The sequence below is a fragment of the Haemorhous mexicanus genome, chromosome 1 (genome assembly GCF_027477595.1).
Source record: "Haemorhous mexicanus isolate bHaeMex1 chromosome 1, bHaeMex1.pri, whole genome shotgun sequence".
Classification (NCBI taxonomy): Eukaryota; Metazoa; Chordata; class Aves; order Passeriformes; family Fringillidae; genus Haemorhous; species Haemorhous mexicanus.
Genome location: NC_082341.1, coordinates 80,025,900 through 80,048,122, shown reverse-complemented (window position 1 = coordinate 80,048,122; position 22,223 = coordinate 80,025,900). Strand labels below are relative to the sequence as shown.

Sequence of the window (22,223 nt, the reverse complement as noted above, 5' to 3'; positions counted from 1 at the left end):
CATCAGCTTCCTGTAATCATCCTTCCTCAAGGCGGTGAAGCGTGTCATTAGCGGAGAACAAAAACAAAAACAAAAACAGGGTAGAGGTGGTATAAAATTAAGAGTCTGGAAAAGGACAGGGTGAAACCTGTCTCCACTGGATGAGGCATTCAGATTATTTCTACATTTTCCTTTCATATACAAAGTTTCCAGTAAGTTGCTGTATTTTGGCCAGTGCTGGTAAGTGCATGATTGACTTTTGCTGCTAACTGTGCAGATCTGGTGGGAGGAGGCAAATTCAGTGAGATCTGAGGTGGTGGAAACAGTCCTTATGGGTTTCTTGCTGTCACCAGAAAAACTTCAGCAAATGGGGAAGATGTGCGAGCTGCTCTAAACAGCATGTCCTAACTAGATGTGCTGAGAGAGTGGGGCTCATTTTCCTCCAGCAGCATCACTCAGCTCTGCATGTAAACCCTGCACCAGTGAATGCATATTCTGCACTGGAAGTAGCTGGTGTCACTGAAGAGAGGGTGAAAGATCTGTGTTGGCCCTTGCTTTTCTTTTCAGATCTACAGGCCTTGCAAAGCAGGGGAGATAGAAGTTCTCCAGAGGATAAAATTCAAAATCAGACCAGATTTTTCAGGCTCTTCCATTCCACACTTTGCTTGAGATGTAGGAGAGTACTGTTGGCTTGCAACTTTATTTCACTTGGAGCTTTCACTAGGACCTTTTGAGGCTTCTGTGGAGTACCTGAGTGCTCAGGATAGCCCCTGAGCCTGCAATTCAAATGCTTAAATTAGCAGAACAGAGCAAATGTGGAAATGTGGAAACCCTTTTCCTTGTTAGCAGTCCACACATGCTCTATGTAACTCCAGCACTCATAGGAATCAGAGCTTTCTGATAGCCCTAGAATGCTGCGTGTAGGATGTGAGAGTTCAAGGAGAGTGACAAGTTGTCCTCGAAGATATCTTTTTTCTGAAGGATCTGGTATTACTCACAGGAGAGAATTTTAGTAAGAGGAATTTATCCATTCTCTGCTTCTGTGTGCTGTTCCCTTTTCTCATTTCCTATCCTTGGGGATCTTCATATGGAAAAAAAACCATCCTCTGGTGAAGAGGTACCAGCAGAAATCTTTTTAGCTGCTTGTAGCCTTCTGATGTTCCACCAGAATTGAGCATTTTAATGATTTATGCAGTGCTAGTTTCCCCAGTGATATCTAGAGGACCATTCCGCTTTCTGCATAGTGGCCCGTCCATTCCATCCAGTTGCCCTGAACGGATGACATTACCTTAATGAATAATACTTTTAGGGCCAAGCTAAGTGAGAGCTGCCATGTGCACTGAAATACGATAGTTCACTGGGGTGCACTCTTTTCCTGTTCATGTAATAATGAGTAGAAGCCTCAACAGAGCTCAAGAAAACTAATATTACGGTATATTTTTGTAAGCACTAGAATGATTATTAGGTCACTGGAAGTTCAGCTGTCATCCTCTTCTGTGGATGAGTCAGTGACTGACAGATTCGTGAAGAAATTATTGGTGCTGCTAGCAATAGGAATGTGGCACTCCTTATGGTGTCTCATTCCCGACTGAACAGCACACTGTACTGACAATCCACTGGGCCACAGTGCATGAAAGTGGCCTTCAGTGTTGAGCTACCTTCTGTTACCAAGGGTTCAAACTGGACTGCAAATCACCTACAGGTGTCTTTGCAAACACCTCTTGGAACGTCATGGTTACCAAGACGTTATGGAGAAGAGCAAACATATCAGCTAACAGATGACAAATGCCTGAAGCAGGATAAATATTGTGTCTTTAAATACTTGCCATGTGTGTTCTGAGTCGGAGTTGATATATGGAGTATGGTGCTGAGGGAAATGAGCTGGCATTGCATGCTCTCCCACAGCCATTGACCCTGTGAGGAACATCCAAGTGCCTCACCATCTGAAACACAGAGGTGATAGAGAATGAAGGAAATTCTGCACTGACAGATTTGTGGTTCAGAAAAAAAAAAGTCTGTCCAGGAGTTTTCTGTGGAACAATGACAGTAAATTTACAGACTGAGGATAGAAATATTTATCTCAGCAGCTTTTATTTCCTTTCTACTTAAAAAACAAGTTCTTTGGCACATTTTCTCCTGACTGAAGAAGCTATTTTAAATGCTTCTTGTTAGAAATTGCATTCTAACCTGTTGGGATATAACATATTTTCTCTTTCTATATTTGTAAATGTATCCCATTAAAAAAAGTTTTGTTGTCTTCACACTAATTTTTCATGCAGCTTTGGCTCTGTGCCCTTCCTTGCCATGTTACGGTAGCTCACTTATGTGTATTTAAATTAAATTATCATGGTGGCTATGTAGCCATTTCCCTTGCTTATCCTTTCTAGAAGTCCATATTTCCAGCCATGAAGTAACTCAGCCTATTTCAGGGAACACCTTGATAATCACACAGTGAGAGGCAGTGTGTGCATAAGCTGACATGCAGAACACAGGAAGATGTATGCCATCAGCTTAATTGTGTGCTGGCATCCATATGTAATGAGAGTCCAGAATCACTTCTTGTAAAACTTTAATTTTAAACTCTATAACTCATGCTACGAGACCCCAACGGTTTGCATGCATATGGCTCCCAAATCTAGATGTTCACTAAAGTGAGATCATATCAACATGAGAACTTGGTCTTAAACAAAGTTTCATGCAAATCCTGTAACAATATGGAAAACTTGGAGCTCTGCCAGCTGAAAGCATTCAACAGTTTTAAACTGCTTACCAGCTGAAGAAATATTAATGTGATTTCCTCTGCTGAGTGAAAGGGGAGAGAATTTTTCCTTTTTACACATTGTTTTAGTTTTAAACAAAAGTGGCTCTTAACTAAATGAAACAGAATTCCACCGGCAAACCCAACCCTTCTGTGATAGCTTGAATTGTGTCTTATTTTCAAGAAGAATTTGATCTGTTTGATCCTGTAGACAATTAAATTGCTGCAAGCTCATAATTAGACTGCATTAGTGAATTGAAAAACTGTCCAGAACACAGTTTTAGGGGAAAAATTTGCTATTATAAAAGACAAAGCTTGTCTGTCAAGCTGTGGCTGTGCTGGGTTGCATATTGCATAAAGGCCAGTAGCTGTCACAGTCATACTGGCCTGGGCTTTTATAGAGAACCATTATTTGGATCCACTTCTAATTGCTCTAGATTTTAATTGTGTCTAAATAAAACATAACATCTATAAATGATGGAGATGACAACGTGATTGCTGTGGACATTGAGTATGATGCCATCAAGGTGAAGACCACGTTCAGGCCAAGTGAATTCATGATGACAGATATATATGTCTTTTATTCTGAAGGACAAGTTTGTAGCTACAGGGTGAAGATACAAAGCAGCCTGTGGTCTCTCTGGAGGGTCCCCAAGTAGGGGGCCAGGGAATTGAAGGGTATTGATTTAGATCATCTGCTGTACATTGTGCTCCCAAAAAACCCTCTCAAAGGACATTCTTTGCATTAGAATTACAGCTAGTCATCTCAGTTAATTGACTCCGTACACAAAGAAAAAACTTACAGTTTTGATAGGGCCAAAAAAATAGATAAATATAAGGTTTATCCACAGACTGATCTCCGCCCACAAGCCCTTTCAAGTTTTGAATACTAATACTTGTTTCAAGTATGCAGAAGTTTTGTGCATTGGAACGAAAATCTGGAGTCCTGCCTAGTCCCAAACTTCCTTTTTAACACCCTTGGAACTGACTGTGGGTCCACTACCTGGTCCTCAGCATTTTAAGGGTCTTTTTCCTAAGCTTCAAGTTCCTGGCTTGAATCTCTTGCCTTTCTCACCCTGCTGTCTGGAAACCTCACCTCTGAGCAGGCTTAGGGATTCCTCCTGGGAAGGAGCTCCTCTGGTCTTCTTAAAGCAAACAAAATCAGACTGTCCAAGGGAGCCTTCTGGGCTGTCTTGCAAAGGGTGGCTTTGGCGAGACCACATCCACGGCTGGAAGCGACGGCCATCGGTGGCTCACTAGTGCTGTTCATTGACTCCCTGCTCTGGAAAGAAGACCAAAGAGGTGACTTAATTATTACAAATGCCTGTTTCATCCTTATCTTTTATCTAGCCATATGATTCTGGTCCCCTGATCTAATTAGTTAGGGAGATAGTTAAATATAACTTCATGTATCTAGGCGCATTTAGCTATTTGTGGTTGAATCTGCTCACGGTTCCTAAGAGACTGTATTTCAAAGTTACAGTCACAGCCAGGAATACCTTCATATGAAATTAAACATACAGAGAGTTTGTCTTAACTAACACAGTGGAATATTTTTTTTTATCTTAGCAATACCCCTCACAGCTTACAATCACATTAAAGTCTGTCATGGAAACAAGGAGTCATCTTCCTGTGTTCTGCCACTAAGGACTAGCAAGTAACTGAGTGGTACACAAGAAATAGGATTTCCACTGTTCACGTAGATAACTTTGGACTGCATGAGGAAAATAGTTGCTCTTTGCTCTTCAACAAATGACAGATGATCAGTAAGCTGAGTTAAAATTATTTAAATAAGTTTTAATGAATAAATCATAGTAAAAATACCTTGTCTGTGGAATAATTTCTAATAAAGGCTGTGTGTGGTAGTTGTTGAGAATACATGGTCAGAATTGCCATGAAGAAGATTTTGTTGACGAGGAAGGGAAAACAAGGATAACAGAGGTCCATTCCTTAGTTTTGTTAAGTGTTTAGAACCTGAATAGAATAAATTGCCTTTTAACTATCCTAAAATGGACATTGAAGAATTCCCTTTTTTATACTGTGCTTTGAACATTTAAAGATATTACTTGCATGGGTCATATGCCACATAAAAGAGAGCTACTGTTCAAGTGGATGCACATGTAAACAGTGTGATCAAACAGGACCTATGAAAGGGAGAAATGAACACTTTGGTTTTGTGCAGTGTGAAGAAGCAAATGATTATTTTAAGACTAGGTATGAAATAACCATTGAGAGTTTTCTTAAATATGACTCATTGTCCCTTGGGGCAAGGAGAGGAAATATCTTGACTTCTCTTGAGGTATCTTTCAGTCTTGTGGTTTGTGTGATCAGGGACATGGGGAACCTTTGGAATGAGCTAGTTCTTGAGTGCAGAGAAATTAGTTCAGTTGAAACAAAATCCTTCCCAAGTGTACTGATTTATGGGCAGTCTGTCTGAGCTCTGTTAATACTGAGATCCAAAGATGAACCCTCTGCTAAGATGCTTTATGGACATGGTAAATGCTGTAAATAAATACACAAATAAGGCTTTTCTAGAGCTGGCAAGAGGCTGTTTAGTTTATTGATAATGGACAGCATAGGTTGTTAAATTTCTCATATTTCTTTTGACAGAATTTTTTAAATGGACTGTAAGTTTGAGGCTATTCTTCAAAATGCGGCTGATGTGCAAGAAGGGGAGTAAAGCTTACAAAAATGATTGAGGCTTTTCAGGTGATAAGTTTTATTTAAAGACAGTGATAAGTAATCATATGTCTATGTTTGAAAATTTTACTCTTCAAGCCCAAAATGAAATTTTGTGATTGCATCTGAGAACAGTTGCTTACTCCTGATTGATATGACACTAGGATGTCTTTTGTTACTTAATCTATAGGCTGCAGAAACCTTTGCTGTGTTGTTCCACAAATGAGTGGAGAAGGCTATTCACATGCTTTCAACACGTGGGGTGACTGAAACTGCATGGTATAATAATTATAGCTCGGAAAGTGATATATTTTCTAAAAAAATCCTTGGTGTATTCATAAATGCTTTTTGAATAAACATAATATTTAGCTGAACAAATATTTTTGTGCAGTTCATCTTTTACATGCAGGTGGGCAGCTGCCATTGAAGTTCCAGGCTCAATACCAGGGGCTATATCCCTGCTCCATTGGACTATGTGTTTGAAATCAATCAATCAATCAGTCTTTTCCTACCTGAGGGCAACCTAAGAGGTATTTAGTTTCCGCATGTGCTTACTGGAAATAGTGTGCTCTCAAGAAGCACTTGCAGATTTTGCCTGTGTTTTTCTGTTCAATGTACCAGATTCTTGGCTAGCTGCCCATGTCTTGGTATTATTAGAGATAAGGGAATGCTCACCTTCGTTTAGCTGCTAATTGTTAGATTGCTTAGCGATGTATGGGTGTCAAGTTGTGCACAGCAGTGTGTTGGCACTTTTTGAAGTGAACCTTTCCAAGAGGGAGGCTGTTTAGGAGCAGAACTAGAGTGGTGGGCTTGATTCTGGTTTGATTCATGTTGATCAGTGAGTATCTGATTTGAATCTAATTGAGTTGCACTAATAAAGTCAGAGCTGTGAGCCACTAGAATTTCACTGTAATTTGGATGGTTGAGTGGGCAGCACTGATTAGGATTGATGTTTATATATATATATATATATGTAGAATATAAAACGCTTGTGTTTGCAATCATAATACAAAAGCTTTTACCAGAACATTAAATCCCAGTGTTCTGTCATCTGTCTGCTTTTCTGCCTGTCTTTCTCCTTGCTTCCTTTGAGAAACCAGTGGTAGGTTAATTTGAATAGTATCGATGTTGAAGGCGAGTTTTCTACTGCCTGAAGAGGAAGAAGCATTATCTTTTCAATCTGTGCAAGGTAAGTGTGTGCAGCAGTGAACTTTTCCTGTCGAGAAGATAGGTCAGAAAACAATACGCCTTAGGTTAGAATTCCTTTGGTTGGAAACAAAATCTCTGGCATTAGGTCTTGTTCATATTAATAAGCTCATATAAACTGACAAAAAGCACTGCAAAATGGAATGGGATTTTTTTCCGGTTCATGGGCCTGTACATGAGAAAGAGCACACCTAGCAATTGTGGCAGTGAGGAAAACGAGTGTGTCCTAGATAAACTGGGTTCTGCAAGTGTGTGCTGCCATGCAGTAGCTGTACTACAGTAGGTAGGGAGTGTGTAGTAGTGTAGACACAGGCAGTGCCGTCTTCTCACGGGAGATCTCTGTGTGGGAGCTATTGAATGAGGGTTGTGGGTTAGAGTGGTTGTGGGGATTTCACTGCTTGTCCTGGGTTTAGTCAGCACTCTGAATCAGAGCTGCCCTCAGCTGTGTTTTGATGGTTAATCTGGTTTTGTTAAAACTGTTCGCAAGTAATCCAACCTAGCCTGTTTCATCAGCTGCCTTATGGAGCTCTGCCAGGCAAGCAACAGGTAAGCAAGATGAAGGGCAAAGAATGACATGTTGGAACTTCATTACAGGCTGATAAATCCTAGAAAGCAGTTTTTGTATTTAAGTATTATGTGCATGCTGATGCTTAAATTCAGAGCTGCTCTGATTTGTCATAGATATCTCACAGATATCAGTCAGATATGGTTGACAAAACTAGTCACTTTTACAGAAACCTTTTCTACTGAGCAGACAGGCCAAGGGAAAAAAAACCATGAATTTTAAAATCATCAGTCAGATTTGTATTTCAGGACTTGAGTATGTTTTTGAGACTACTATTTGCAGCATCCTCTGCTATAAGGATAAGCTGAGAAAGTTGGGGTTTTTCAGGCTGGAGAAGAGGAAGCTGCAGGGAAACGTTAGAGCAGCCTTTCTGTACCTGAAGTGGCCTATAAGAGAGCAGGAGAGGGGCTTTTTACAAGGAAATGTAGGGATAGGACAGGGGGGAATGGCTTTAAACTAAAAGGGTAGATTTAGATTAGATATTAGGAAGAAATTCTTTGTTGTGAGGGAGGTGAGGCACTGGAACAGGTTGCACAGAGAAGCTGTGCATGTCCCAGCCCTTGGTCTAGTAGAAGATATCCTTGCCCACGGCAGGGCATTTGGAACCAGATCATCTTTAAGGTCTCTTCCAACTCAAACCATTCTGTGATTGTAGTAACATTTCTGTTTTTTACTATAGGTAACTAGCCACTGAATAAAGAGTACCATTCGTAAGTGTTTCTAGGTTTAAGACCTAAACCATGCAATATGACACCAAGCCTATGGACTAATTAGTGTTAATTAATGAAAGACATATAGAACATGGACAGTCAGGATGCAAACCCTTGCTCTTGCTGACTTCTGCTGGGGTATTAGTTTTGTCTGCTATAAAACATATTCAGCAGAATATTATCTTGTTTTGCTTGGGTCAGGCTCAGCCTCTACTGATAGATCTGTCTGCTCAGTGCTATGCAAAGTACCAACTGGCAAGAGAATGTCTCTGCTCTGAGCCCTCACCGAGGTGTTGAAAGCTCAGATTCGAGCCTAAAATCAGCAGGGAAGAAATGAAACATGCTCTTTTATAGAAAAAGTGACCCTCTTTAAGCAAGGGGCTGCTAAATTTTCGCCTGTTCGATGGTGAAGGCTTATATAAAAATGCCACAAATTCCAGTCATGGGGAGACTGAAACAGGTTTTTACCATGTAGTTCTAGTATAAAGAAAATGTCTTTGTTTGAATTCACAATGAAATATGTACTCCTTATGCTGTTTTGCAGTATTTTATTTGTAGGAGTTACTGGGAAGATGTTCAAGTCCCCAGCTGCTAATTAAGTGCCTGGTGTGAATCTTACCCACAGAGCTGGTCCCATTACTTTACACTAAAGACAAAAACATAATGTGAACATTTGAAATTTGCATTACAATGTCTGTGATTTTTTTATTGTTTGAGAACTAATCTTATCTAGGTATTAGATAGATACTGATGTGTGGTAGATACTTCCACCCCAAGGGTGCAGGTATGACAGCTGACCTGAACCAGCAGCTCCATGGGGTGGGCTGGCTTCATGCTCTCCTGTGTTTGTTTTCTTTTTCTTCTGGCTGGGCTCCTTTCCTCACAGCTCAGTGAACTGAATCACCTCACACAAGACTCAGCTAAGAGCCAGACCAGCTACCAGGGAAGAGGAGCTGGTAGTGGCTGTCCCACTTGAGAGCAGACTATTTCATTTGGCTTAGCTGTGTCACCTAAATACCCCTTCATTCCAATATTGTAAAGATTTTTAATGTTGTTCATCTAAGCATGCTTTTCATCTAAATGCACATTTGTAAGATGATTCATCTTATGGCTAGAATATGGAAACATCACATTATGAAATTTAAAAATTGTACTTTAAACCCAATTGAGAAGTCTTTCAATAAAATGCATTTTTAAAAAAATATAGTTAGTGAATTACTTCAGTCAGAAAGGGCTAAATGTGCCCAAAGACCACCGAATGTCTTGCAAGGGAGTTCCAGTATGGGAAATCAGAACTGAGTTAACTCAGACTGTGACCTTTAATGCTCATCTCCATCTCTTACATCTATTATTTTGTGTAAATGAAGACTGACTCAAATATTAAGCTTGCTTTTTTTTTTCTTTTTTTTTCTTTTTTTTTTTTCTTTTTGGTCTTTTAAAGAAGTTTCCTGTTAAGGCAAGCAATAACCCTTATGGTTTATCATGCAATCCTTTTGTTGACACCTGAGTGAAGATTGATGTGTAAATCTCAGGTGTGAGTAGACTGGTGTGGTGAGTAAAGGGATGCCTCTGACCATCCGACACTTTGGTGCCTTGGCCAGGAGCCAGATCGTTCAAGGGATATTGTGATCTTGGCATTGCAATAGAGTTGCAGAAGGCTCACTAAGTTCTTATTTTATGTTGTCTTTTGATTTGCATATTTAAAATAGCGAGTGGGTTGTTATTATAAAACTGTTATGTTGAACTGGAAACTTGGGTTCAGACTTTCAAGTTTTTAGTGTCTGTTTAATGCTGGTTGGAGGGAGTTTGGGGGGATTTCCATCAGTTTTAATCAAGGGGCCTATATTTTAATTACTAATACATATTTATGATCTCTTCAAAGGAGTTGTGGGGGTTTGTTTCAGTTTTTTGTTTAATTAAGACTCACTTATTTTTTGCTTCAAAAGATAAAGGGTATTTAACTTGACGGTTTCATCTGTAATTCTTGATTCCCACTACAAAACAGGTCGTTCAGACTACAGGCTGTACTCCTTGATAGAACTAGTTCAGTAAAGCAGCAATCAAAACATGTTGCACATAACAAATTGCTACATCAGTGCTGGTTTAAGAAATCCTTTTTATCGTAAACAGGAACTTAGCACTTTTTCTGAAATGTCTTATCCTGTGGAAAGCTGCTCAGCATAATTTATGATTTCTCACTTGGCGTATTTATGAAACAGCTGTAAATCTGCCCTTCATTTTGTACAGGGGTTTTGTATTTATATCTACTGTGTCAGCCATTTGGCTGCAGGAAAACGGTACCACTTGCTCAGGGGAGGGGAAGGTAGCCCTGTTAGCAAAAAATGAGGCAGTTTGTCAGGACAGCAAGGTAAGTGTGCTATTCTTTTGCAAAGCTGTGTTTTATGAGGTGAACCCAGCAATCATTTGTCTTTTCATGCAGTAACTCATTGGACACTTCCTGCCTACCAAAACTCCGGGAGAAGTCTTTTCTACCATGTCCTGAGGCAATGCAGTAAAAAGAAAGGCCTATTGATGGGATTTTTGAAAAACAAACTGCAAGTAAATGCATTTTCTGATTTTATCTGAAAGTGGAGAATAGTTGGACCAGCCTCATCCATCAATTCTACAGCTTTCTGCTTGTTTATATTGCAGCCACAGAAGTGGGAGTCTGTCCATCATGCATTTGCTAGCTTTAGAAGTGCAGGAGTTGGCTCTGTTCACAACAGCACCATAAGCCACGTTCATGAGGAAGCTCTTAGGGAGCTAATTTAATCCTTCTGAGAATTTTAACCACCTCCTATAGAATTTCACATGCATTTTGCCCTACTGCTTCCACCAGTATGTTATACTTCCCTGTGCCCTGTAGTTCTGCCTTCCAACTGCATGCTTCAGTACCAGTTTCAGTATTGCTCTGCCTGGAGTAAGTGTTGTTCCATTCTTTGCAATTGAATCAAATTGAATTGAATAAAATTGAATTGAATAAAAGCAACATATAAAAAATCAGTGGTAGTCATACCAGCTTTATCTTTCATTATAAAACCTTTTTTTGCACACACAGCTTTTCAGGAATGCTTGTAAACTCTAACGGACCCTCTTCAGTCTTAAAAAACTGAGTAATCACCAAATGGCAACATGAGAGGTGACAGTAGTGATGGAGATTCTGCTGCCTTACGTTTGCACACTTCAACATGTGTATGGCACTACAGAGACTGGATCCATCCTACAACTGTTAATGGGTCCAGTATCATTCCTTCAGCACGGATAGTCAGCATAAATGCAGGTTAAAGAGCGCCAGTGCTCCCTCTGTTAAAGGGAGCAGGACACAGACCCCTGTTATCTAATGGTTTCGCTTCTGTAAAGGAAACTCACACTGAGTGAAAGAATAAAGCTTCTATAAACTGAGATGTACACTCAGATAACAAGTGTATGGCTAGCATATCATCCCTGATATAAATACTAAAAGCAGTCAAGGGGAACAGACTGGAAAAAAAGCAGTTTTTGACTTGAAGTTGTGTTTTCACAAAACTTCCTGACCTTACCACTCCTGAGTGATGCCACGTGGCTTCTTGGTGGGGAAGCTTCCCAGCATGGGGGTGTGAGGAGCGGTGCTCAAGAGCTTGCCCAAGGGTCCTGCTGGGGAAACTGCACAACTGTGCTCCTGCATCAAAACCTGCTTCCTTCTCCTGCCTTTTTTTTTTGCTCATCTACATGGCTGGTGCTGCTGGGATGGCTCTGTGATGCACCAGTGGTTTTGAGTTCTCTCAAGGTACATGCTAGAGCTGCATGGCAGCACAGGGCTCAGCAATCTGCATGAAGCATGCAAGCAGCCCTGCAGAAGCACAAAAAGCTAGCCCAGGCTGTGCTTTGGGTAGCCACATGACCAGCAGCTGGTGTAGCTGGTGTTGAAGCCAGGCAGGTGTTGAAGCCTCAGCGCTGCAGGCGGTCTTGTGCGAGCCTGTGCCTGATGAGACCTTGGAGCACTCCAGCTCCTCACCTGCATTAGCATGTCTGATTGAAAAGCTGTTTGTTTAAGAGGCTCCAGTAGGTATAAAAGCCACTGCCTCTGAGAGGAGGAAAGGTGACTTTTTGAGTAGAGCTTCTTGAGACAAGGAAGAAGCTATATGAATTTTGATCTGAAACTCAAGTGCTAGTAATACATAATCACTGCAAAAATTGAATCTGAATATTACCAGCTCCCTCTGCTCTTTGGCGAGGACAAACCTTTCTTTCTAAATCTCAACAAAGAAAGCTTTTAATGTGGGTCAAATGGAAATCCTGTTTATTAAAAAGTTGCTAAAGACAACTAGATTTTTAATTTCAATGGAAGAGGCTTCTCTGTGACCCTTAAAGGCACGCCAGTGGACTCTTCCAGCACATGCTTCAGTAAACAACAAATGAATCACTGAGGTGCTCTAACAAGGATTGATGTGTCCACCCAATTAGAGGGATATAAAGAGCTCTCCCTTGAAATTCTGGGTTCATTTGGGTTGCTCTGCTATTTCCGCAGTCTAGCGCCGAAGCATTGCTGCAGGGGTATTGTTGGCCTCAACAACTGGCTTGTGTGCGTTGTCCTAGCTAACAAGTACATTTTTTGTACAGTATTTCTCCTATGAAGTAGTCTAGCAGAGAAATTAAAAAAAAATAATGCTGAAGGTCAAAGACAAATTCCTCACTAATATCTGTTTAAGCCAAGAGCAAGATCTTCTCCAAATTGTAATTTGGAGATTACACTCAATTGTAATTGAGTGTAATTGATAAGACTTGTTAATCACCTGTTTTCAGGGGCTTGCAATTTCTTAAATTTACATGAGTTTAGTTTTTGTCTAAAATAGGTGCAGTTTTGAGAGGTGAGAAGGTGCAGTGCATGTTGGATGGTGTGAGTAATGCGACTGGTCAGATGAAGCAATGCATGGAAAATTCATTAGGTATTCTGAGGCCGTTTCCTCTTTCTCTTGGAACAATGTTTCTGTTTTCCATTTCAACTGTACATGTAACTTGTACTGCTTCAGAAGTTTCTTACATCATCTTAAAAGAAAGTTAAATTTAAAACCTTTTTTCACTCTACCAAGAATTTCTATTTCAGATAAATAGCCCAGTTTTTTGCACAGAACAACACATGAAGTAGCCTAAAGAAGGATATCATGCACATCAAGAATAAAGCAAACATGAGAGTATGTTTTGTTTTTCAACCAGCTGCTACCTCAACAATTGTGGAGCACTTCAAGACTGCAGAGGGTATCTTGCAGATGCTATTTAAGGATTCACTCAGACAAAATGTGGTGGCAATTTACAGTTCCCTTACCATGCTTCTAGGAAAACTGTATCATGTTATTATATCTGAAGATTGCTACATATTGACACCTGAAATTCCATTTCCTAGATCACAAATGAAACCCTGACTTTTTTGTTGAATTGCCTTGGCTAAGCAACAAATCATTACAGACCATCTGGTTAAGATATTCAAGTAACTGTTAAAGAAGATGTTTTAATTCCTACCTTTTTGTTGCTTCTTTTTCTCCCTTCATTGTGAGTTGGGGATTGTAACTTAGCTATGGTTAGCAGGTGTTTGAATTCAGTTACAGTGACGTGCCTGGGTTAGATGGTATTTTGAAGCCTTGATTCATCATCTGGGAAGGTCCTTGCAGCAAAGGCCTAGTGCTCTGAAACACATCATTGCTACATAAAAGATTTTGCTCTGTTCTGTAGGTTTTACAAAAATTGCAAATGTAGTGTTGGAATTCTTGCCAAGTATCTTAAGAAGGAAACGTAAACCCCCAAATGAGAAGCCTTGACATCTGCCCTTGGTGGAGAAAGTCACGTTCATCAGTATTCCTAATTACCCACTGGAGATAATTAGCTGACCATTTTTGGACATGTTTATCGTAACTCAGATATGAAAGCAATGAAAATGATCTGAGGATTTCTTTGAAGTAAAGATGAGAAGTGTGAGTTAGAAACAAGTCCTCTAAGTTACCGCTTTTCCTCTTTGTATAGCCAGAATCCTAAATACCAGGTGTTCAGTGAAGCTGAGTGTATTTCAAAAAGTTGTAGATAATGAAAATTGATTTAAGCCAACTTTACTGGAGCCAGTAACTTCAAATTTGGGTTTGTGCTGTCTTTTAAGCCCAGAACATTCCTAGATTATCTTTTTCCAATTCCTGATTTTTCATACACAACAAGACTTCATTTTATTAATAGATTGGCTGTGTTGAGAATTGTTTGCTCTCTATTTCTACTATTTATGTAATCAAGTCACTGAACTACTGTGAAAATTCAGTAACAGGCAGTTGTGTATGTGCCTTATGTCACTGGCCTTTGTGTCCATTAACCTAAAAGCTGCTGCCTGGCCATTCCTTTACTTGAAAAATCTTCCTGTTTGCCAGGTCCTTGAGGACATTAAAGAATTGCCATGTTTTCTTAAAATTGAGGCACCTGTGTGTGTGTGTCTGTGTGTGTCTGTGTCTGTGTGTGTGTGTGTGAGGATTTCCCATTAGAGTGAAAAAAATAAAAAAAAGCTGCACAATGAAAATATCCTGGAATTACTTCAAAAAATATCCCCCTACAGTAGTGCACGAGAGCTCTTTATTTAAAATAACCTTAATAGCATTAAATACTAGAATGAATGGAAAAACAGATGAACCCAGTGCTTGTATTTAATCCATTGCTCTCTGCCAATATATGTGGGTTTTTTGCAGTACTGGAGATTGTTTCACCTCTGTTTCTCTTGGACAACTGCTTTGGGACTGGAGCAGCATAATGGACAATTCTTCACTAGCTCAGATAATGGAAAAGAAAAAACACAGATGAGAAAGGCTTGGTAGAGAGAAGTTTGATGGTACAAAACTCCATGGTTTTAACTCCTGTTCAATACCAAACCCTATCTAGCTGTTTCCAGGGCCTCGTGATTCTTTGCAAGGCAGCAAGCAGGCAAAGCACTTGTTCTTGATGGAGTCTGGAACATAGACCAAAATTTGTTTGTATGAATCAAGCATTGCCTTGCTACCTTGAACAGTTTGCTTCCTCTTTTATCTTCTTTCCCCTTGAGACCCTCCACCTCCCAATTTCCAAACCAAAAGAAGGTAGGTAAGACTGTACTCACCCAGGGGCTCTCAGGCTAGAGCTTATCTCTTCTTGTCCCTTACCAGGGTGATTTTCCCCTGTCTGGGGCTTCTGTGTTTCTGCTCTGTGGACATTGCCCTTACAATTTGTCACAATTGTCCTATTCCTTATCACAGCAACAGCTTCTTTCAAATACATTGCTTTATTGTGCTGAACCCTCTGTAGTGAACACTGGCACAGGCATCTCTGCCGTTAAGAATCCCTCTTGTGCCATTTCCTTAGCCTTCTCCCAAATCCTGCATGTCTTTGGATCTTAGGGCTTTTCTTGCAGTCAGTTCCCATCTAAGTTACTTTCCTCCCACATGCTGCAAGGTAGTCCCAGATCCCTGACTGACCATGGGGCTTCCCTTTGTGCTCATCTGTTCTCCTTCATCCCCTCTCCCTGTGTTCACTCCTGCCTGGATGCAGATTAGGTGAGAGACTGCCTGGTGCTGCCAAGGCTCACGGGAAATATACTTCCAGTAGACATTTGCAAAGCTTGCCAAAACCTTGGGCCAGGGCACAGGATAGTTTATTCTGGCAGGCTGTATGGTCACCAGGCTGCCAGCTGGCAGTGATTCTTTTGTGTATTTGCAGCATCTCAAAAAATACTGGTCCTTCCTTACTTTTGGTTTATTTTAAATCCTCTCTTACATGTCTTAAATTTGATGGGATCAGCTTTTCCATGGTGAGCTATAGGAATGGGTGGAGCCCAGGAGGCACACACTGAGTGCACAAGTGCAGCACATCCATGAGCAAGGAGCTCCTTCTGTTCCTTGACCGTCAGCCACGTCTTCAGCTGCTCTGAGCTGAAATCCTCTCATGGGTTAAGAAATTCTCTGTGATACTTTACACCCCCATAACCTCCCCCAACAAGTGGGAGGTGCAAATGAGTACCTCAAAGCAGAAGTCTCTATATCTGGATTACTTCCTTTGCTGGAGAAAATAATGACTTTTAGCTGGCAACTACGTTCATTTGGATACAGAGAAAATATCCTGTGTGCTTGGTATGTTGGAACTAAGTGAATGATTGAGGTATGTAGAATGGAAAGGACTTACATAAGACAGTTTCACAGAGCTGTGGGGAGACCTGAATTTGCTCAGCCCTGCTCTGCTGCGTGAAGCTTTCTAGTTTTTACCTTGCAAATACTGATTAAACATAGAAAGTGAATCAGACCAGCCATCTCTTGATAGCTTCTAGATTGGTTATGATCTTTTCCCAATGTCATTTCTTAGGATGTTTAATGAACAATTTCAGCTATTGTTTTTGCATCTTGCCTTTTGGAATATATTCTTATACGTGAATGACTTCATCCATATCAGCAACTCCTAATTCTTTTTTTCTTTCCATTCCTGGAACACCTCATGGCTGCCACTGTCAATACTGAGTAATAATGAGTTTTCCTGCAGTCACCTAAGACCACTCGCTGTAAACAGCTTCCATTTGCATCCATTTGACTCTTTAAAGACTTTCTGTTCTAATCTGTTGGTGCACACAAAAAGAAGAATATATAAAAGGGAGATGTCTGAGTAAAGTTCTTTTTTTGTACTGACAACATGGCTGATTCCTTTAAAATAATACTGATTAAATATTGCCCACATCACTGTTGTACTTTTAAAATTTTACTTTTCTTTTTTGAAGACACAAGAAGGCTGAATCACTTAAAATTGCAAATTTTTTAGAACTATGTCACAGCTATGGGGATGGCCTCTGGGATAATCCTCCATACTACTTCTCTCACTTGCAGATTTTTTTACCAGAATACTGATTAATTCTCTTGCGAGTTTTCCTGGATGGGTGTAGACCGCCTGCTGTTTATACTTGAATTTTCATTTCCATTTATGTAAGCTTCATTTTTGACACACTGATCAGAGGATGACAGTTGCTTGCTCGAGAAGCTGTGAAAATATTTATCACTTAATGCTCTGGCTCTGATGTTCTTGTGTGCAAAGCACCTTTCTCCTACCACAGGTGGATTAGAGTAAGTTACTGCATTTCTTAAAATAAATTCAGGATGGAAGTTATAGGGTTGACTGTGTCTGTGAGGTGTTACTTTCTTTTTCATTCAGATCATTGTGCTGAGTCTCTGTTGCTGCAATAAAAGTTCACTGCACTCCTGTGAGAAAGTCCTGCTTAATGCTGGACACACCAGGATGTGTAATTCAGAGAGGGCAGGACGCCTTCAAACCATGCCAGGAATCAGTGTGTAAAATTTAAGGAATAAATTTCATGAATAACAGAAGAAATGTTGTCCCGGATCGGGCATTTTTATTGCCTACATTGGAATAAATACCACAACTGCTTTTAATAATAGGACTGCTGCCTCTCTGAGACAGTGCCACTTTAGGTTCCCTTGAATTTGGACAATTTATTTTTCTAAATTTATTTAATATTGCACAAAACTAGTATCTTGAGGATACTAGTGCTGAGTTTTGAGGATACTTACAGTTTAAAATTTATTCCTTATTGTTAGTCTCCATACTGATATTCTGCCATTAAAATCCAATTTATTGCAGTTATTTTCATCTCTCCTTCAAAAAGAAGTGATACTTCTTTCTTTTATCATGTCCAGGGCAATCCCACAGCACATTATTTTGTTGCTCTGCACTTCACTTTTGCAAGGTTTGTCACTATATTGAAAATGTTATGTCCATCTGGAGTTCCTGTCTATCCTCTTGCAGTGGCCGGTGTGCAGGAAGGAGCCTTAGCTTGCTCTGGAATTGTGGCTTGCTTTCTGTCCTATGGGGATTCTTTGCATCAAATTCTTTTTGAGACAATAAAGCAAACCAAATCCAGATGTGGTAGACCCTGTTCCTTATAATGTGTAGTGGTTGGTTTCATAGAATAGACACAGCTTGAAGAAGTCCTGGTCATCCAGATCATTGATTCTTTGAGAATCTTATGTTAAAATTGATGTGAAAACCCTATTGTTTTTAGGTCTGAAGGCAACAGAATGCCCTCTGAATCCTCTTTTCTCCTTGTTTAAGCTTGTACCAGACATGTTTCACACTACTGTGGTATGCAGGTAGAATCTTAAGTGTTGAAAGAAAATGTTGATGATCTCCTACTCCTTCCTTTTGCCTCAGAACTGTTACTTTCAGGGTGGTGGCAAATACTTCCATGCTTTAGGAAGCCTTTCCTGGTTCTGATTGAAATTCCAGTCATGCCTGAGTCCCTGCTTGTATGCAGGTCTTGTGTGGAGCAGTCTATCTCCAGTTCTGCTGTTAATTAGTTCAGAGCCTACAATCATCCTAAATTTGTAGATATTGAGAACTCTGCCAGTGCAACCTGATAGCTGGCCTTAGATGTTTAAATGAGTTTTGCTGCAGTACTTCAAAGGTATGACAACACTGGGGTTAGTGATGATCTGGTGACTACAAGGTCTTAATTTTGTTAGATGGCCCAAAGCTCATACAGTTTGTCAACAAAAGGGAAAAAAAAAGGGAGATATTATTTGTAAATTCTCTTCACAAAATATAATATATGTGGAATATCAACCAGTTTGGCTACCTGTGAAGTGATTGAAAACCCCATAAACTCTTTGCTCGGAGTTTTTCTGTCTCTCACTGCATTGCATGAACCCAATCAACTCTAGGTTTTTTTTCTTTCCTTTCAGCTAGATGGTTTCTATATCCAGCTGTATATTAGAAAACTTGTGAACTTAGGGTAGTTTCACTTCCTGCAGCATTTCTGCCATCCCAGGCTGGTGTGCGGTATGCTGGCGCCTGTTGTGAAACTTTCCTCTTTCAGAAGCTGTGCCCCGGGCTGTGGGAAAGATATGTTGTAATGCTGGGGAGGAGGGGAAAAGCACACCAGCCTCATCTACAAAATGGTCATTTCTCAGAACCTGTGTGGTCATCTTCTCCCCTGAAAATGCTGAAACTTGGGCTGTGTTTGTATCATTTTTTCACTGAATTTTTTTATGGAAAACTGTTGACTAAAAACACTTGCTGAAGGAATAACTTTGCATACGTGCTACCTGTGCTGTACCTTTTCAGACAGAAAAAATCTTTTCCTGACATTAACGGTATGTCTCTGAAAGGCTTAGCAATTCTGACCTGACAGAAAGACAGGGTATGGAAAAAAAATGCTCTGCAGTATTTACTTGAGCCTTCCTTCTGTCCACACAAACCAAAATTAGCAATGGCAGTGTCGATGTTGGGTAGCTGTGCCACACATGGATTTATGAGCTTGCGTAAACATCTTGTTATTAAAAGTTTAAATATTTACACTGAGAATCTGCTGCCTTATGGACTCTTGTGAGATTAGTTCTAAACAGTGAGGATTTTTTTTTCTAATTGAGAATATTCTAAGGTTGACTAGCATAAAACTGCTTTAGTGCTCCTCTAATCAACAGTTACAGATTAATTTATGCTAAATCAGGGTTTAAGTGTTGCTTAATCCTTTTAGAGTTCTAGCAAAGACTGACCACTTGACTAAGATTATGTAGCTTAGAAAAAACCCCAGTTTTAAATAGAACATTGAAGCAAAATTAGGTAGAGCTCAGAGTGCTGGCTTTTCGTGGTATTGGCATTTTGCAATGAAAAGGCATATTTTTGTACGGGATCCTTAGGAAATCAAAGCTTGTGCTGTCTATTCCTCTTAAGGACCCAATGTAAATGCCCCTAGAAGAGACTCCTTGATTTTGGTGAGGCTTGAATTGGAGTACTAAAGCAGAAATCATTATACTGGGTTAAAATTTAAACTATTTTCTGTTTAGTTGTACATACATATAACAAAAGATGCCCTTGGCTTGCCAAACGTTATCCAGTTGGCAATCACATGGCAAAAACCATGCTGAAAATTAAAAGTCTGTGCTTTAAACAACACCTTCTGTACTTGTTGTAATATTTCTCTTTTTATGTCAGGAACTAGCACTGTTAAGTGGAAGCAAATAATTGCTGTGAAAAAGTGCAGAATTTCTGAGTGGAAGTTTGCCTTTAGATTCATAGTGGGTGGTGGGAGATAAGAAGCAACACACAAATATACCCAATGGAAGGATTGGCTTATAAGTGACTGTGTGCTGCACTTGAATATTGTGGGACCTGGAGGAGCTGCAGACTGCCAAACATCACCCATTGAGGAAGGCAGAAACAGCTCTCTTTTAGCAAAAAAGCAATGGACTTCAGTCAGTGTGGAGAGGGGAATCATGGGACAAGGCAATTTGTGTCAGGGAGGCATGTTCTAGCACTAGCTGTCTGCAGTGGATCTTTTAATTCTAATATTTTTAGCGAAGTTTTAATTCATTCAAAGAACAAGATAATCCAATTTTTTTCCTCTTTTAGAAGTTTGCAGGGAGGTAAAAGAAGGATTAAGTAATGACTTGGGAATTTTACACTGCACATGGATGTTGGCTCTGTTGCTGTAGCTACATCATCCATCTCAACATACAGTAGCTATGGGAACAGAGCTATTGCACCTTGTAAAAGGAATGCAAACATTTCATTGCTGGTTTGCCATTTGTCAGAGTCCTTTTCTCAGAAGTCTTAACATAATTTCTATTCCAGTCTTAGCTCATTCAAGCCTAAAATTCTAACCTTGGCATCTCCCCCCTACAGAGTCAGCCTCAATGCAAACAGGTCTCTTTTCTCTGCATTCTTACAAGTCTTTCTATGAAATTTTACTTTTTTGACTGAGCAAGGACACTGAGTAAAATATAGCTGTAGACAACAGGGGAAGCCAAATGGGCATAGAATAGCATCACAAATAGCTTCACTGCTCAGGACACCCCTGCAGTTGGACAGTTTGGTCACAGAATCCCATGGGTATTGAAAGTCCAAATGTTCTGGTACTGCTGGATCTTGGGGAATGTGGTGGTAGTGAGAATTTTAAAAATGCTTGATAGTCAGTCAAAATAACCAGTAACAATGAACTTGTTTCAGAAAATGTTGCAATCAGCTGCAAGGAGTTACAATACTGTAATTTAAATATAAATACAATTGAAAGTTGTAACTGTTTAGCACTTTTTTTTCCGTACATAGCATCCTGACATAACCAGCAAAACTCTTGCTCTTTCCTGGCTGAAGAATGAACAATATTAGGTATATCTATATTAGACTAGTTTACCTGAGCACTCTTAAATGTTGGTGGCTTTGGGAAGGAACAGAAGGAACCATAAATATTGCTCTGTCAGAAAGCTACAGGAAAAGAAACAGGGCAGTTAAAGTAATATACTTATGTTGATGAAATTAACGTTCACAGCATGACTCTGTCAAAACTTGGCTTAGTACATTATAAGCAATTTATCAAAGAGAGCTGGTATATTCAAGATAAAGACAGCCATGGTGTCCTGGTTTTTGAGAGCGGAACATAGTTGAGTTTGAACCTCAGGAACTTGATCCAGGCTTACAATTTTTGGCTTCAAATCAAACCAGTAACATTCTACTTCCTAGGAGATGAACTAAAATAAATCATCCGTGAAGCCTGATTCTGTTTCTTGCTTCTATCTATTCTACTGCAAGTAAGATTTCTTATTAAAATCACCATGGATACATGATCCTTATAATCCTGTGAGTCTTTTTCTGAGTGTCTGCTTAGCTGCAGAAATTTAACTAATGCTGTGCCTAAAAGAAATGAGCTGCTGTCCCTCTCCCAAAATCCCAAATCCAAGCAGCTCACTTTTAAATTAGCCACGAACATATTGACTTGGTTTCACCATGACAGATGCATTTGACAATGCTTCATGTCCATCCAAGTGGGATCTGGGCTATGTGCCCTGTGCTACATGGCTTTTGCAGTAACAGAGAAATAAAACCTGTGTGGGAAGTTGCTTAGGCATCTTTGGGAGGAGTGGAGTAGCAGTTCAGAAGCAATTGCCCCGACACAGAGCTCCTTCACAGAGGTATGAGCACACTGCAGACAACAAAGTGCCTCTATTCAACAACCAGTATGATTGCTGTGGACCAGCGGGTTATGGCTGGTAAATGGTAAATCAGTATTCTGCTTTGTATACCCCTATGTGAAAATAGGAATGTGCAATCTCTGATCTTCTATCCTACTGCTTAAATACATCAATTTGAGTCCCTTAAACTTGGTGACATACAGTGCATTGAGCAACTTGGTGGTCATTAAGAGCATCTCCTGGCTGCTGGACAGGCAGTGGTCAGGAAGGGAGGGCAAGGATCAAAGGTCCTGATTTTAGTAACTGCAGCAGTAACCATTAGTTACTCCAACTGTACATAACCATTCTGCCATCATCACCTTCTACTGGTATGGGCTTTAAACAAA

The 22,223-nt window shown here is 40.0% G+C and overlaps 1 protein-coding gene across 4 annotated transcripts in view; it reads left to right on the top strand.

Moving 5' to 3' along the window:
* Positions 1 to 22,223, top strand: part of BASP1 (brain abundant membrane attached signal protein 1) — a 51,118-nt gene that overhangs the window by 6,044 nt on the left and 22,851 nt on the right. Inside the window, exon 1 of one of the 4 annotated variants that reach the window (XM_059854408.1) lies at positions 77 to 219. The exons of 2 other annotated variants lie outside the window; for them this stretch is intronic. Coding sequence is in view for 1 of the 2 variants with exons in the window: in XM_059854391.1 (XP_059710374.1) it covers positions 16,022 to 16,030 (9 nt within the window). In the remaining variant the exon portion in view is untranslated. Of the gene's footprint in view, positions 1 to 76; positions 220 to 15,935; positions 16,031 to 22,223 lie in introns of those variants that run through there. One more of the 4 variants, XM_059854391.1, reaches the window with a different exon arrangement.